The sequence below is a fragment of the Lampris incognitus genome, chromosome 20 (genome assembly GCF_029633865.1).
Source record: "Lampris incognitus isolate fLamInc1 chromosome 20, fLamInc1.hap2, whole genome shotgun sequence".
Classification (NCBI taxonomy): domain Eukaryota; kingdom Metazoa; phylum Chordata; class Actinopteri; order Lampriformes; family Lampridae; genus Lampris; species Lampris incognitus.
Genome location: NC_079230.1, coordinates 24,272,085 through 24,288,161, shown reverse-complemented (window position 1 = coordinate 24,288,161; position 16,077 = coordinate 24,272,085). Strand labels below are relative to the sequence as shown.

Sequence of the window (16,077 nt, the reverse complement as noted above, 5' to 3'; positions counted from 1 at the left end):
TGTACGACAAATGCAAAAACAAACAAACGAACCAATCTGACACAAGGGACCTCGGCATGAAGTGTGTGTGTGTGTGTGTGTGTGTGTGTGTTAACATGAGGTGAATGTCTTCCAGAAGAAGTTGCGGCATCCTGCCTTGCGGTCACGCTGGGACGGGGGCAGGTGTCGTTGTACCACTTCCTCCTTTTCTTCCTCCTCCTCCTCCTCCTCCAGCTCGGGGAGCACCTCGTTTTCCCCCGCAGCGAGCAGCTCGGATAAAAACTTGAGGACAAGGAAGCGGGTCAGAGCCTGCAGAAGCATAGTAACAAAAGACAACAGACAAAAAGAAAATGACCAAATTACAATTTTCCCCCCTTTTCTTTCTTAACACGTCCTCTCATTTCAGTGACCTTTGACTCTCGTGGCTGCTGCCATGACTTCATCTCCCCTTGAGGAGGAATGAAGGTTGATCTTATCCTAAAGAATGTGCTATAATTTGCATCCTCCAGCTGACTAGACCAGCGGTGGGCTCGGGCCAACAAGTGCAAGGCCAAGCTGCAGGATGTCCACCATAAACACATGTTGTTTGGAGGGGGTGGGGGGGGGTGGGACACTTATTGCCTTCTGATTTTACTGACAGCATTCATCTTCATGCTTTTTGGGTCAAGGCCAACAGTAGTGATTTAACTGTGTTGCAAAATATCACTAAAAGTGTCTCGCATTTGACGATTTGTCGGCCATGGTTGAACACTGAAAAGGGGAATACTGACTAACGATGTCGAGAGGGTTGTTAATTATCTCGCGTTTCGACACATAATGAGAATTGGTTGCTTGATATGAGACGGGTCAAACTAGATATCGAGGCACCGGTTGCTGTTCGACGTAGTTTACAGGTCATTGCAAAGAGAATACCTTTGCTCGGCCCTGATGACTGTCAGGATGCCTCTTGCAGCAGGGTAAACCGTGACCGTGACGCATCTTACCAGCCACCCACCTCGTCTGGGACCAGGTCCGCTCTTGGCACCTCCATCAGCAGGTCTCTGTTTGGGGCGGCGCTGATCTTCACCAGCATCCCGGATGAGACGAGAGCCGCCAGGAGAACCTGCAGCCGGCCGCCCAGCATCCTCATCCTTTAATGGGAAGACGGGACGAGTTCTGCTACGGTGTCCTCCGATGCTGCTTTCAACGCTGCAGAAGAAGAAGAAGAAAAGAAAACAGACTACCCAATAATCCAATGTGTGGTACAGTGGAGGAGGCGGATGCTTTTAGTGTTAAGAGTCCAAAACTGGGAACTGATAAAATGGGTGTCTTCATCCTCAAATCGTCCTCGTCTTCGAAGCCAGCAGAAAGGATGTGATTGGTCGAGGAGTGCGAGGTGGCGTAGGTGTGTTGCTGAGGATCTCCTGGACGGGGGAGAAGGTCATCATTAACCTCCACGCAGGACAAAAAACAGCAATCCTCATCATGATGTGTCTTTCTGACCGCCCCCCCTCCTCCATGTAATGATGTACTCTCAAAATGTGAAGAAGCATGCCTCAAACATCTCCCCTTTAATCTCAACACTTTCACATCTCAGCTCTATCCATTTCTGATTGGGTTTTAACCGCTTTCACTTGGTGTGGTAGGTTTTGTTTTTCGTTTTTATAATGACAAACACTCACTGATATGACACTTCACCGGGACCCCATGCTGGGTCAGTCAGGGTCAGCCACACGTCCACACAGGACGGGCGGTCTGCAGGCTGCACCGTTTTGGTAATGACGCAAAGTGACTCAAATGTTAATTAATTAACTGCACGTCTGGACACTGCAAACAGGCTGCAGCCCCCCCAGCCGCCCCACCAGCCGCCCCTGCCCATTCCCATCACCCTTCAAGTCAATGAGAACTTAACGTCTAAAGGTCAGCTGGGTAAATAACTGTTAAAACAGCTCCATGGGAGGAGGTAAGTTGTGTGCTGACGGTGCTTGTGGAGGACATAGGCCTGTGCAAACCTCACGCTCTCTCTTACCGTCTGGCCAAATAGCAAATAGATATATGGCAGGCATGCAGTAGTCAGCTGGTGTCAATCTTGTGACTGATTCAAACCGGCAGTCCTGCAAAATATACACAGAAACCCGTCAAGCCACCGAATGATGCTCAATGTAAAGGTCATTTTAAAGGTTGCGTGATATCCTGTCCGATGATCTGGAGTCATAGAGAGACTGTAACTCATATGAAGTGAGCAAGGATGCTCCTTTCAATGCATCGTAGGTTCATAAGAGGACATTACAGCACCACAGAATGTTGCCGTCGCTCCTTTTCTCAAGGGAGGAAAGATGTCCTAAAGAGGAATCCTGCATTGAGCTGAGGCAGTCTGCACCCGTGATGGAGCCGGTGGGGGTAAAAGGAAACCTGCATTAATGTCCCATGCCAAACTGACTTCAACACCTCTGTTGTTTGCTATCGGGTTCACCTCTGTGTGTGCGTGGAGGGTGACTTTCCCTCTCCAGGTACGTTGTAGTTTCTGCATCTTGGTGGCTCTCAGACTACTCGTTCCTTGGTATTGCCACCTAGCATGACTCCTCAAATGACATTTGCAAAGGAGCGGATGCACCCGCTTATAATCACAGGCCTCCAACTGGGCAGCCTGGTACAGCCATGGGGGGAGTGAGTGTGTGTGTGTGGGGGGGGGGTGTATGCGATGGAGAGTTGGGTGTCTCTTGTGCCGCATGATATGATATTGCATCAGTTTGTCAGGAGCTGATTAATCTGTGACCACACTTTCGCACCAACTCTTAGTCCATTGGATATGAACTAACAAGATCTCTTTCTCCAACCTTACATTTATTCACTATCTTACTGAGAGCTGCTTACCATGAATGTGACAGTAGAGTATATGCCTCAACTCCCAGTTTCCCCACCATCTCGGGTGACCAAATGTCAGGAATGGGAAGATAAACGGTATCGTGTGAACACACAGAGGAATCGGGTGTGAGAGCAAACGTCCTGGAAATGGATGAAATAGATGCTTCGTACTACTGTCTGTGATAGAAGGGCTTTGCTGTTGTGACTTGGCAGACTGGCTTGTTTTGATACTGGACTTGCACTCGTCTCAGTGGCATCCTTAACATCTACCCCAGAATCCTCTCATAGTGGTTTCCAGTACAATCTTCAACATCTGTACACACCATGGACCCCCCCCCCCGCCCTGTAAGGGTCATCCATTAATGTTTCTTCCTCAGTTTGATGCAAAATAAAACAGTCAGTCTGATTAAGGCTATGTGAGATGAAACATTGGACGCTCCTGTTGCGTTATATTTGATTTACCACAAGGGGGCGTGTGACATACTGCTCCGTATCCAATGAACCATCCGTTATCCAAACCCCTTATCCTGCTCCGTATCAAGAGGGATTATTACCAAGTTCTCAAGACAGAAAATATTTTCTTAAACTATTTTCTTCTTCTTCTCGTTATTATTATTATCATTTATTCTTATATTTATCAAATTTTATTTTATTCTTTATTTTTGTATACATTTATGTATCCATTTATTTGTATTTATCTTTATATATTTATTGTTATTATTTAGGTACTATTTTCTGTCTTGTCTACCTGTGTTTTAATTTTCAATTCTTACCCTCTGTGGAATTCAGTGGGTTTGTGAAATATTTTATTTCCCTATTGGTTTCATATATGTGTTGTATTTTGAATGTTTTTTTCCCCCTATAAAATAAAAAACAGAAAAAATATTACAAAGTTTTTTAATGAATTAGAACGGTGGTTCTCAATCAGGTCCTCAGGTGCCACCAGCACTGGATTTCTGTTCTGGCATGTCGTTCACTGCAGTCCTGCCCCCCCCCCCCCCGCAACTGGAGGCTGAATAATTGGAACAGGTAGACGTAATTGGTAGAACTGAAAGCAAGCGGTACTGATAGTAGCTGAGGACCTGATTGAGAACCAGGGGTTTCGCCTCACGATTCAGATCGCATGAATTTTTGAATATGACAGCAGCGCAGACAGACATGCCATGTGTCACTCACTTCAGCATTTCTTCACGCTTCTGCTCAGTTTATAGCTCAGTTTATAGCTCATCTTGGAGTTTCTTCAATAAATTTTATTTTTAAAAACATTGTACCAGCTGTACGTTGCCCTTCTGTTGTCCACTAGGGGCAGTGTAAGACTGCATGCTTATTCTATTGTCCATTAGGGGGGTCATGGCAACGCTTCATGCTTATTCTATTGTCCACTAGGGGTCAGTGTAACATTGCATGCTTATTCGGCCCCGTCTGTCAAATCAAACACGCAATTTCTTTAAATCTCACTTCAATTAGAATAAATCTGAGTCATGACACTAGTTAAATGGTTTGACGTTGTTTTTTATAGCTGCAAGCAAACAGTGGCGAGTCTGATGCAGTTTTGTGGCACTTGCCAATTAAGTCGATTTACCAATTGAGCCCATTAATTAGTTCCACCTGCGCTGTTCCGGTCCGACAAAATGGCTTCGCGTCGTGCAGGTAACCACAATTTCGTCTTGCAAATCGCAACGAGTAAAAAAATCCGTAGAGAAATCAAATAATTTCTGAAGTTCAACTGTGTCACCAAAGTATGGCTGTTTACTTCGATGCACCTTTAACGTTTAAACTTAACAAGTATGCTTTTATTTTTGCTGTTTTGCAAAAGGTAACCCCGAGAATGCTAACGCTTAAACTTTTATTTAGACTTGTTGCAATTACTTTGCAAAAAAAAAAACCCAAATCTTTTTTTTTTTTGCAAGAGTGTGCACTTAAGATGTGGTACAAATGTCTGGGTTTGTTTATAAATGTGAAGGATGTCTTATGTGAGTTTCATAAAATGGCAGGTTTGTTCCCTGGTCTGGTGTTCCTTGTGTTTGCTCCCATCTGTCTCCCCAACCCTGTGCCGGCTGGTAAGATTTGTTCATATCCACATCAGTATACAAACAGTATGAATTCATTATTTAGGCGAAGCGTTCTTACTTCCAAAGACTCATCAGTTTATATCAGGTACCACATCACGGCCCTTGATCAACCTCTGCCGTATCTTCACGACAGTCGTGGCTGTGATGACGTGATTTTGATATCTGACGTCATATGGAAGTATAAATCCCAGTGTTGCCAGGTCTGTAACGGAGTATGTCCTCCATTATCTCTACATAGGAACATTTCAGACCGAATGCCATGAACGTCACTTCTGGCTGTCCATCCAGGCCAGCTTCCTCGGTACAATGGTCCGTTTTGACTTCGAAGGTACGTTATAACTTCACAACTAGTCCCACACACAGGCCTGATAATCCACCAGAGCATCACTCTGACACAGATCCTGGGCAGAAAGGAAGCTGCTTAAAGATAGACAAAACGAGAGGAGAAGATTTACTGATCCAGGAGGGAAACTGTTTTGCACCACAGCCGTATAGTACGATATGGCAACAGAAACATTAAATCCACTTACAAGTATATGTAAAACCTCACATTCCCAACAGTAGTGATGTGGACAATATGCATGGTAGTATAGTAGAAGGTAATAAACAGGAGGTACAGTTATGCAAAAGAGCCATCAAGTATCATTAGGTGTAAGTCGATATGAGAATAAGTAAAAATTACTAATGTAAGAAAGGTGCATGTTAAAAATGTAAAACATGATTTAAGAAATGCAAAATATAAGAGGGTGGCACAGTGATTAGCACAGTCGCCTCCCAGCAAAAAGGTCCTGGGTTCAAGCCGCGGGGTAGTCAGACCTTGGGGGTCGCCCCAAGTCGTCCTCTGTGTGGAGTTTGCATGTCCTCCCCGTGTCTGTGTGGGTTTCCTCTGGGATCTCCGATTTCCTCCCACAGTCCAAAGACATATAGGTCCGGTGAATCGGCCGTACTAAATTGTCCCTAGGTGTGTGTGTGTGTGTGTGTGTGTGTGTGTGTGTGTGTGTGTGTGTGTGTGTGTGTGTGTGTGTGTGTCTCGGCCCTGTGATGGACTGGCAGCCTGTCCAGGGTGTCTCCCCGCCTGCCGACCAATGACTGCCGGGATAGGCTCCAGTATCCTGCGACCCAAATTCAGATTAAGCGGCTTGGATAATGGATGGATGGAGAATATACGAGATGCATTTCTAAATGTGTTTTGGGATGCATTAGATTGGAGATGTTTGGTTTCTTTGCAAGTGGGTCTGGGTCTGTTCTAGGATCTCTATGTTCATGACCCTTCCCCCGTTCATCTCCAGATCAGGATGGATTCCACATCCTGTCAGACCAGGAGGCCACGGACTGCGGCTACACCATGTTGCTAGACCGCAACGGGGATCTGGTTTTCCGCGCCTCCTTCCTGGCCTGCCATGTGCACAGCAAGGTCAGCTTTGGGACTGAAATCTAGTGCTTCCTGTGCTGCAGAGCCACTCGTACAGCCACTCTTAACACACGCTATGTGTTGAAACTTGGATGAAATTTAAAATTGTTACAGCTAAACGTGCTTTCTCCCTCTCTTTCTTTCTGGCTCTCTGCAGGGGGACACAGATTATCACCTGCGTGTGTGGTTTGTGAACCGCCAGGCTGATGGCACAGTGGCGGTGTACCCCTTCCAGCTCCGCTGCACCCTCACATGGCCGTGGGGCACCAGGGAGATGGTCTGTGAGGAAAACTACATGGAGGTAGGGGTCGCCACAGTGGATCATCCGTGTCCATTTCTTCCTGTCCTCTGCATCTTCCTCTGTCATGTCAACCACCTGCATGTCCTCCCTCACCACATCCACAAACCTCCTCTTTGGCCTTCCTCTTTCCCTCTTCCCTGGCAGCTCCATATTCAGCATCCTTCTCCCAGTATACCCAGCATCTCTGCTCCACACATGTCCAAACCATCTCAATCTTGCCTCTCTTGCTTTGTCTCCAAACTGTCCAACCTGAGCTGTCCCTCTAATATAATCATTCCTAATCCTGTCCTTCTTCGTCACTCCCAATGAAAATCTCAGCATCTTCAACTCGCCACCTCCAGCTCAGCCTCCTGTCTTTTCATCAGTGCCACTGTCTCCAAACCATATAACATAGCTGGTCTCACAACCATCTTGTAAACCTTCCCTTTAACTCTTGCTGGTACCCTTCTGTTGCAAATCACTCCTGACACTCTTCTCCACCCACTCCACCCTGCCTGCACTCTCTTCTTCACCTCTCCTCTGCACTCCCCGTTATGTTGAACAGTTGACCCCAAGTATTTAAACTCATACACCTTTGTCACCTCTGCTGCTTGCATCCTCACCATTCTGCAGTCCTCCCTCTCATTCATGCATAGGTATTCTAGCTTGCTCCTACTGACTTTCATTCCTCTTCTCTCCAGTGCATACCTCCACTTCTCCAGGCTCTCCTCATCTGCACCCTACGCTCAAAAAATACATACCTTGGAGAAAAAAGGAAAATAGTGAAGCTAACGTCACAAGTCAAAAATTCTGTTTCATTTAGTTAACGTTTTCATATGCAAAAGGTACACAAACACAAGCTGCTCATGGTGCAGAAAAGGAAAAGTGAGGTGACGGACAACGTAAACAAGAAGCAAATGTTTCTGTCTTTAGACTATCGTCAAGGCTTCATAGTCTGAAGACTGAAACTTTTGCTTCTCTTTTTGTGGTTAGTGTAGTATTTTCAGATTTAAAATATTCTTTAAAATCTTTAGATTATGTTTTAGCATGCCGCGGCCACATCGTTTGCTTTACTTAGTAACTCCACCACATGGATGGGCCTGAGTAAAAACTCGAGTAACACACATTTTTCTCCAGGTGTCCATCCAGCGACCCGTCCTGCCTGCATCTGCTAAAGTTCAGACAGAGGTGGGAGAACAGCCTCTAAGAGGATATACAGTTAAAAGTCAAGACCTTAACTGGGAATCTGTTTTTTTTTTGTTTCTTCTGTTACTTTTCAAATACAAAACAAATGTTTTTCCTTGAATAGAGCGCTGGCGTGGCGAAGATGGTTGTGATGTTCCACACAGCGGGCCAGCTTGCTCCACAGACCAAGGCCTGGTCCGTGGTGGAGGCCACCACCCTGGGCTACCACATCTCAGAGAGGGACTCGCGTCTCATCCTCCGCTGCAGCTACTCTTCCCCTCACTCCTTCATCGCCATGGTACGGAGAGGTGTCTGGATTGAGATGGAGATGAGGCACAGACCAGTCGTTGTTTGAAATGTCCTATTCTGATGCGATGTTTGCTTTGTGTGTCTAGCAGCTAGCACACGACACATGCAGGGATGACATTATTTAGAAATCATCAGATGAAGTGTGAGCGAAATGACTGCATTCATTTCAAATAACGAGTTTTGCTAGATTTCATGGGTAATCTGACCCAGAGACAAGCATTTGTACTCATTGTAAAGCAACATCTAATCTTCTCACTGCTGGTCTCCTTTCATTATGTCGCTCATAAAGAGACATCAAAATTAAATTGAGACCAATAAAAACCCCTGTTAGCAGCGTTAACTTGTTTTGTAATATGTTCAGTATTGTTCCTTATTGCCAGGGAAGAGGAAAAGAGGAAGGCCAAAGAGGAGGTTTATGGATGTGGTGAGGGAGGACTTACAGGTGGCTGTTGTGACAGAGGGAGATGCAGAGGACAGGAAGAGATGGAAACGGATGATCCGCTGTGGTGACCCCTAACGGGAGCAGCCGAAAGTATCAGTAGATTTTCCTTATTAAGCTCTTCTTTTTGTGTCTTTCTTCAAGGAAGAGGGAGTGGATGTGGAGGTGGTGAGAGCCACCATAATTTATCCAGTCCATGGAAGTCTCCTGGCTATTGACACCACAGTGGCCTGCATGCTGAGTAAGGACATATTCATATATCTGAACCCTCGTTGCTGTTCAGCTGACCCTCTTTATTGGCCTTTTGATTGGTCCGCTGACCCACCAAACACAGGGTTTGTGCACATAGCAGCTAGCTAACATCCTGTAATGTATGTTGACATTCGGTCTGTCGTATATTTTCACCCTATCGATGTGGCCGTGAATGTTTTCTCATGTATATCGCACTCCACGGCATACTAAAGGACCTGTTGCCAACATTTAAAGGACATTTGAGATAGCTGGCTTCAGAAGTGTTCAGATAGAATCGAGATGCAAGTGTGGAGGGACCAGTTAGCTTTAGCACCGTTAGCAACCAAGGCGGCAGCCATGACAGTTGGAAACCTGCCAATGGTTTTCCACCAGTTTTCTAAAAATTCATATAATGGTCAGTCACTGTACTGTGTCCAAGATGTTTCTTATCACAAAGAATGTCTTTAAAGAAATATATGACTTAGATAACAGTCAATAAAATCAACAGGTGTTTTCAATAGGCTCTCAATGGAGACGGACTCTCTGAGGCAGTTGTTTGTCCAACAGCAGTACCCAAGGCGTGCGGAAGGAGGGTGGGATTTGACAAAGGGTGAACTATTTTTTTCTTCCTATATGCACATCTGGTTTCTTCAACATCTTTTTTTCCCCTCTTTCTTTTACCTTCCTGCCCAGATGAGGCTACAGTGGACGGGTCCTCCCTGGTTTGGCGGGTTCCCCGCGTCCTCTCCTCGCTGGTCCGGGCGGGTTTCAGGGACCGAGGGATGAGGGTTGGCGTGGCGAGCGAGGTGCTAAGTGAGCGTGACCTTAAAGAGCGGCGGTATCAGATCGACCTGAAGGAGGGACTGGTAGAGGTCAGGATTCCCCTGGGGGCCCGCGGCGGGCACATCAAGGTATCTAGCTAAAACAGGACTGCAGGACAGATGGTGAAATAAACCATGGCTGTAGATTTCCTGGGCACAGTGGATTCTCCTGTGCAGGTTGGCTGAGGAATTATGCGGCAAATTAAACATAAAAAGCTTCAGACTTCTTCAGTGTCTTTTCTCTTGATGGTTCTTATGGTGATACATTTATTACTCAAGGATGTTTTTTGTACAGATAGACTATAGAAAATGACATCTTTATCTTTAAAAATAATTTTTTTTGTTCATTTACCCATTGACGTCTACTTTCAACTAGTTATCCTGTGCTTTCAGGCGTACATTTACAAAAATATCCGATGAATTCGAAGCAAGATTGAGAGAAGAATAATAATTTGCTACCACCAAATGGAAACTAGCCAATAGCGTATCGATTTCCACATTCTTCTAGAAATATCTGGCCGTGGTTGGCTATCAGTCAAATCAAAGCCCCTCCCCTCGCAAAATCCCACCTGACCGTTCCATTTCATTCGGATAAACATCACGTCATGGAAGTTTACGATGCTCTAAATGTCATTTCACGACACCGTTTCAGGAAGTTGAGGTTAATAAGTGCCAGTTGGTGCATGCAACTATTCATGTAAATTGACTACGGTGACTGTCCAAAAAAAAAAAACCTTTCCACAGAGATCGATTCATACTCAGTCGGTGTGTTCATATGACTTGACGGCAGGTTTTTTTTTTTTCCTCCAGAGTGGTGTTGTGCATGGTCAGTACAGCCAGTCCATGTCTGTTGACTTGTTCTTCATGCGTCAGTGGGAAGACCAGCATTGGCCCCTCACACAGCACCGCTCCTTCAGGCTCCTGCAGACCCCGCTGGTCCCACGGAGGCTAGCCGTCATCAATAGTACGCCTTGTGTTTTACCTTTGCTGACAAATCTCCTGGTGACAAGCTACCTGTCCGTCCCTCTCTCTTAGTTCTCTCTCTTCCTCTGCAGACACAGTGCCATCTGAGGGACACTTTTCCGTCACTTTGGGCGTCTTCCCCCCAGATGTGGCCCTTCAGATGGTCTCAGTAGGGGAATGGGGGGACCCTTTCATCTGGACCCATATGCAAAATCAAAGCAGTGGAGAGCTGAGGGTATCCAAGGTCCCTCATCCCAACGGGACCTACTCCTACCAGATCAGTGTACCTTTTTCAAACTCGCATGTAACTCAAGAGGTGAGACTGAACAAAGTATTGTTAGTTTGTGAAAGACCCCCAGACCCCTACAGTTGGAAAAAATGAGCCCAGGTCTGCACATCTGAATTCCAACCTTGGTATGCATGTATGCTTAAAAAAAGAATAACCCAGGAAACATTTTCCCCTTTTGTATAAATACAGTATTTAGGTGTTGGCTACAGGAAGTATAGCCTCCCTTTGACCTTCGGTCTTACCATCTTACCGAACGGTGGGGTCTTCTACCATCGAGCCACCGTAGAGAGTTATGTTCGAGAACAAACAGGTGAGGTATTGATCTGGTCTTGTTGAGTATTTTCTTATTGATTAAGACGTAAGATGAAATCTGCAGTGGCTCAAGCATAAAAACACAATAGTCAGCAGAAGACTGGTGGCGTTATAAACTGGAATGGTCTCCCGTCTGAACTGGCAGTGACCTTTAAACATTTATTCAACCAACCTTTATAATGGATCCTGGGATGAAAGCTAACACTATGGAAGCCCGTTTCCACCCCATAAAAAAAAGTTTGCTTTGCAACTTTATTTCTCATGATTCCGACTTTATTTCTCACATATAACACAGACAGTCTAATGTATTTAAAAAAAAAATCAAACTATGGGAATACTATTCTGTCATTAATTATAGAATTGGTAGAGAAGCTGTCTATCAGAAGCATCGACACATCATCATCAGGTTTCAGTCCTGTTTCCTGTTTGGGTAAGAACGTGTTTGCAGCTGCACCAGTGGTCTTCCTACCTGGTCAAAACATGTCAACAGCGGTTTATGGAGAGAGTCTCCAACCATGGTAGAGATGATGGAAAAAAAAAGCTATTCATCATTGGAGAAAAGTTGCAGATTTCAGCTTTAATGTTTAAAGTTTTTTATTTTTTGCTTTCTTATTTTTAGCTTCTAATTAGCCCAGCCAATTAGTGGTCATATCAGCGGAAGTAGTAGTAGTCATAGTAGTAGTAGAAGAATCAGCTGTAGTACTAGTAGTAGCAGTAGTAATACCAGTAGTAGTTGTAGTAGTGGTGTCAGTAGTAGTAGTAGTAGTAGTAGTAGTATCAGCAGTTGTAGTAGTGGTAGTAGTAGTAGTATCAGCACTAGAAGTGGTAGTAGCAATAGTAGTAGTAGTATCAGTGGTAGTAGTGGTGGTAGTAGCTGTAGTAGTAGAGGACTACCGGTTGCACAGGCAGGTACTGGTTGTTTATCTTTGTCAGTCTAAGACAAGGTGTTGCTGAAAAGAATGCTTGTGTGAAGTATAATCCTACTTTGAAAAAGTAAAGATTTAAGAAAAATCTATTGAAATTTAAGTGATTTATCCCCAAACAAGAACATCTCGACTTGGGTTAACATCCCTCTTTAATACCACCAACCCTATCAATCTGTCGCTCGCTCTCTCTCTCTCTCTCTCTCTCTCTCTCTCTCTCTCTCTCTCTCTCTCTCTCTCTCTCTCTCTCTCTCTCTCTCTCTCCCCCTCCCTCCCTGGCACAGCGCTGGCTTCTCCCAGGCTGGAAGGGAGGTGCACCACGAGGGGAGTGCTGGTGATGCTGCACTATGGGGACCGGGGGGAGATGCAGTGGGAGTTGTTCCTGGGCTCCCGCAGGCTGGACTGGGAGCTGGTGGAGATGGGAGACTTCAGGCTGGAGGCGGAGGAGGACTACTTCAGCGTGGAGATCCCTCTCTACAGCCCTGGGATGACCTACGAGGTGATAAAATCAATTTTTTCATCTGATTTTTTTTCCTTCTTATTGACGCTCCAGTGGGTCACGACCCCCCCCCCCCGCCGAGGAAGATTGAAGGAGATTGGTTTGTTTCTCCTTATCTTGATTTTATGATTTCTACTGAGTAATTTAATCTCACTGGCGATTCTGTTTTATGTGGCGTCATTAAATTTAAGTTCTCGCTCTTGAATGGCAGCACTTGAACACGTTAAACAATTTTGAGGTTTTGAGCCATTCTAGCCACGTTGTATGCCCAAAATCCCCATATAGTAGTTGACTTATTTATGACACTTCACAAGCAGCAGAGAGGAGAAAATGATTTTCTAAGAGTTTAAGATCAATTTAAGATCTCACCTTGGCTTATCTGCGTAGTGAAAATCCAATGAGCTTTACCCTCCATTAACCACTCAACCTTATGCTGGGGGGCTCAGTAATTTTTCACTACCAATGAAAGATGTAGGACTCAAGACACCTAATGGCTTCTCTTAATTAGCCCTGGTTTTTTTTATTTAAGCCTCCATTGAGTCAAGTAATGCCTAATCTCCACGCTGCTTGAACCTCATAGAGTTACCATCTGTGTGTGCAATTCAATAGATTAGCACTCGGAGGAAATGTGAGATTAGCAAGAGTTTTTGGGGCTGGATTCCCAAAACTACTGCAAAGCCTTTACTTATACACAGAGAGGGGTGTAATGCTGATGTATTTATGGGGGATCTTGAGTTTTTTCAGGTATTTGAAGCCAGCAGAGGGCAGTAGATAAGATGTATCCAGTTTGTTTCTGAGCGATTAGTTAGTCTATTGATTGAAGGTACTCTTTTTATCCCTAAAGGGGATTCAGATCCTTTGGGCCGAGGTAGGTCAAGATTTAAGTATTATTTGTTGTCATATGGACGTGAATCAGACCCCCCCCTTTTTTTCCTCCCCAATTGTATTCGGCCAATTACCCCACTATTCCGAGCTATCCCAGTTGCTGCTCCACCCCCTCTGCCGATCCCGGGAGGGCTGCAGACTACCACATGCCTCCTCCAACACATGTGGAGTCACCAGCCGCTTCTTTTCACCTGACAGTGAGGAGTTTCACCGGGGGGTCGTAGTGCGTGGGAGACTCACGCTTTTCCTCCCAGTTCCCCCTCCACCCCCGAACAGGCGCCCCAACTGACCAGAGGAGGCGCTAGTGCAGTGACCAGGACACATACCCACATCCGGCTTCCCACCTGCAAACACGGCCAATTGTGTCTGTAGGACACCCGACCAAGCCGGAGGTAACATGGGGATTCAATCCAGCAATCTCCATGTTGGTAGGCAACAGAATAGACCCAGATGCTCCTGGCCCTCAGATTATTGAAGAGTTCCCAAGTTTAGCCCACCACCCGGCTATACACAGTTTTTGTAATTTGCTGTGCAGGAAGCGGTAATGCCACACTCCCTCTGTTGTTGCAGTGGTCATGCACACAACACTGGGCGGCACGGTGGCCCAGTGGTTACCGCTGTCGCCTCACAGGAAGAAGGTCCTGGGTTCGAACCCCTGGGTTGTCCAACCTTGGGGGTCATCCCAGGTCGTCCTCTGTGTGGAGTTTGCATGTTCTCCCCGTGTCTGTGGTGGGTTTTCTCCGGGTGCTCCAGTTTCCCCCACCATCAAAAAGACATGCATGTTAGGGTTTATACTCCTGTCTGTGCCCCTGACCGGGGCAATGGAAAGAAGAACCGTAGTTGGTCCCCGGGCGCAGCATTAAGGCGGCGGCCCACTGCGCCTAGCCTCACAGATCACAGCTAGGATGGGTTAATTTGCAGTAACAGAATTTCCCCAAGGGGATTAATTAAGGAAACTTAATGCACAATCTCACATGCACATTTCCTGTTTCGATTTTTTTTTCGTCATAGGAGTTGACTTTGAGAGGCCTCGTCGCCAAAGTGGAGATTTCTGTGATGGATGTCGACTCTCTGAAAGTTGAGGGCCGCCTTGTCCAGCGATGCACCTTTTCCGTCAGAGAGCTACTTGGTACACACACGTTAAAAAAAGAACCCGTCACACGAACACACAAAGCTAATGTTTGACCACCTTGGTGAAATGGGCTGCCGTAGTGCAATGCATATAGCAGCACACTGAAACATGCAGAGTCACACATGCATTTGCTGTTTTTTAAAATCCCTTGTGCAGTGTGTTTGCCAGAAGGAAGGATGGTAGCTGTGGTCGACACAACCCACACCATCCCGGCCACACAGCCGAACCGCACCACCCTGTTGGACCCCAGCTGTGGTCCCCTGGAGACTGACAGCGCCAGGGCCCTGTTCAACTTCAGCCTGGCCTCCTGCGGAACCACTGTGACTGTGAGGAAATGTGACTGATTTAAAGGCCCAGTCTGTGATTTATTCCCCACATAAAACTGAGTGATATCTACTTATGTAACTGAAGGGTTTGAGTGACAGATTGAAAACTGCCGATTTAAACAAATCTTTTACAGCATGACAACACATCAAAAACTCAGATTTAGGGCGTCTGGGTAGCGTGGCGGTCTATTCCGTTGCCTACCAACACGGGGATCGCCAGTTCGAATCCCCGTGTTACCTCCGGCTTGGTCGGGCGTCCCTACAGACACAACTGGCCATGTCTGCAGGTCGGAAGCCGGATGTAGGTATGTGTCCTGGTCGCTGCACTAGCACCTCCTCTGGTCGGTCGGGGTGCCTGTTCGTGGTGGACGGGGAATTGGTGGGAATAGCGTGATCCTCCCACGCGCTACGTCCCCCTGGTGAAACTCCTCACTGTCAGGTGAAAAGAAGCAGCTGGCGACTCCACATGTATCGGAGGAGACATGTGGTAGTCTGCAGCCCTCCCCGGACCGGCAGAGGGGGTGGAGCAGCGACCAGGATGACTTAGAAGAGCGGGGTTATTGGCCAGGTACAATTGGGGAGAAAAAAAAAAGGGGGGGGGATAATTAAAAAGAAAAAAAACTCAGATTAGTTGTTGTTTAATTTTAGTCCTTGTATTAAGAGACTTGTCCATCGATATGGGCGTGATAGCAGGCTCCATTTCCGTGTACAGTATTCTAGTAGCAGGGCGACTGTTCTTTTACATTTGCATTGAGGATGGTACCTTTAATTCTATGGCATTAGCATGTTAAACCATTCTATCATACTACCTTGTCACTTTCGGTCCACTTTAATGTAATGTCTTCATGTGTTGTCTTTACAGTCTGAGGGAAATTTTCTGGTTTATGAGAACCAGGTGATATACCAGCAAGATTATCTCCATTCGGACGATCAACTCATACACAGAGATTCACCGTACAGGTGGGGAAAAATGCAGCACAAAAAACACAAGCATAGGGGCATCCGGGTGGCGTAGCGGTCTATTCTGTTGCCTACCAACACGGGATCACCGGTTCGAATCCCCGTGTTACCTCCGGCTTGGTTGGGCATCCCTACAGACACAATTGGCCGTGTCTGCGGGTGGGAAGCCAGATGTGGGTATCTGTCCTGGTCACTGTACTAGCACCTCCTCTGGTCG

At 46.1% G+C, this 16,077-nt stretch overlaps 2 protein-coding genes across 2 annotated transcripts; one reads left to right on the top strand and one right to left on the bottom strand.

The window, feature by feature from the left end:
- Positions 1 to 90: 90 nt before the first annotated feature.
- On the bottom strand, positions 91 to 1,108 carry sst5 (somatostatin 5). Its single transcript, XM_056300200.1, has 2 exons — positions 974 to 1,108; positions 91 to 288 (listed from the first exon to the last, which is right to left on the bottom strand). The coding sequence occupies exons 1-2, from the start codon at positions 1,106 to 1,108 to the stop codon at positions 91 to 93; spliced, it is 333 nt and encodes a 110-aa protein (XP_056156175.1).
- Positions 1,109 to 4,810: 3,702 nt separating this feature from the next.
- Positions 4,811 to 15,915, top strand: LOC130130490 (uncharacterized). The gene is made up of 14 exons (XM_056300199.1): positions 4,811 to 4,883; positions 5,134 to 5,223; positions 6,185 to 6,309; positions 6,464 to 6,607; positions 7,896 to 8,069; positions 8,664 to 8,760; positions 9,444 to 9,661; positions 10,382 to 10,535; positions 10,627 to 10,850; positions 11,013 to 11,133; positions 12,343 to 12,557; positions 14,454 to 14,571; positions 14,731 to 14,900; positions 15,763 to 15,915. Exons 1-14 carry the CDS (start codon positions 4,811 to 4,813, stop codon positions 15,913 to 15,915), a joined length of 2,076 nt encoding a protein of 691 aa, XP_056156174.1.
- The last annotated feature ends 162 nt before the right edge of the window (positions 15,916 to 16,077 follow it).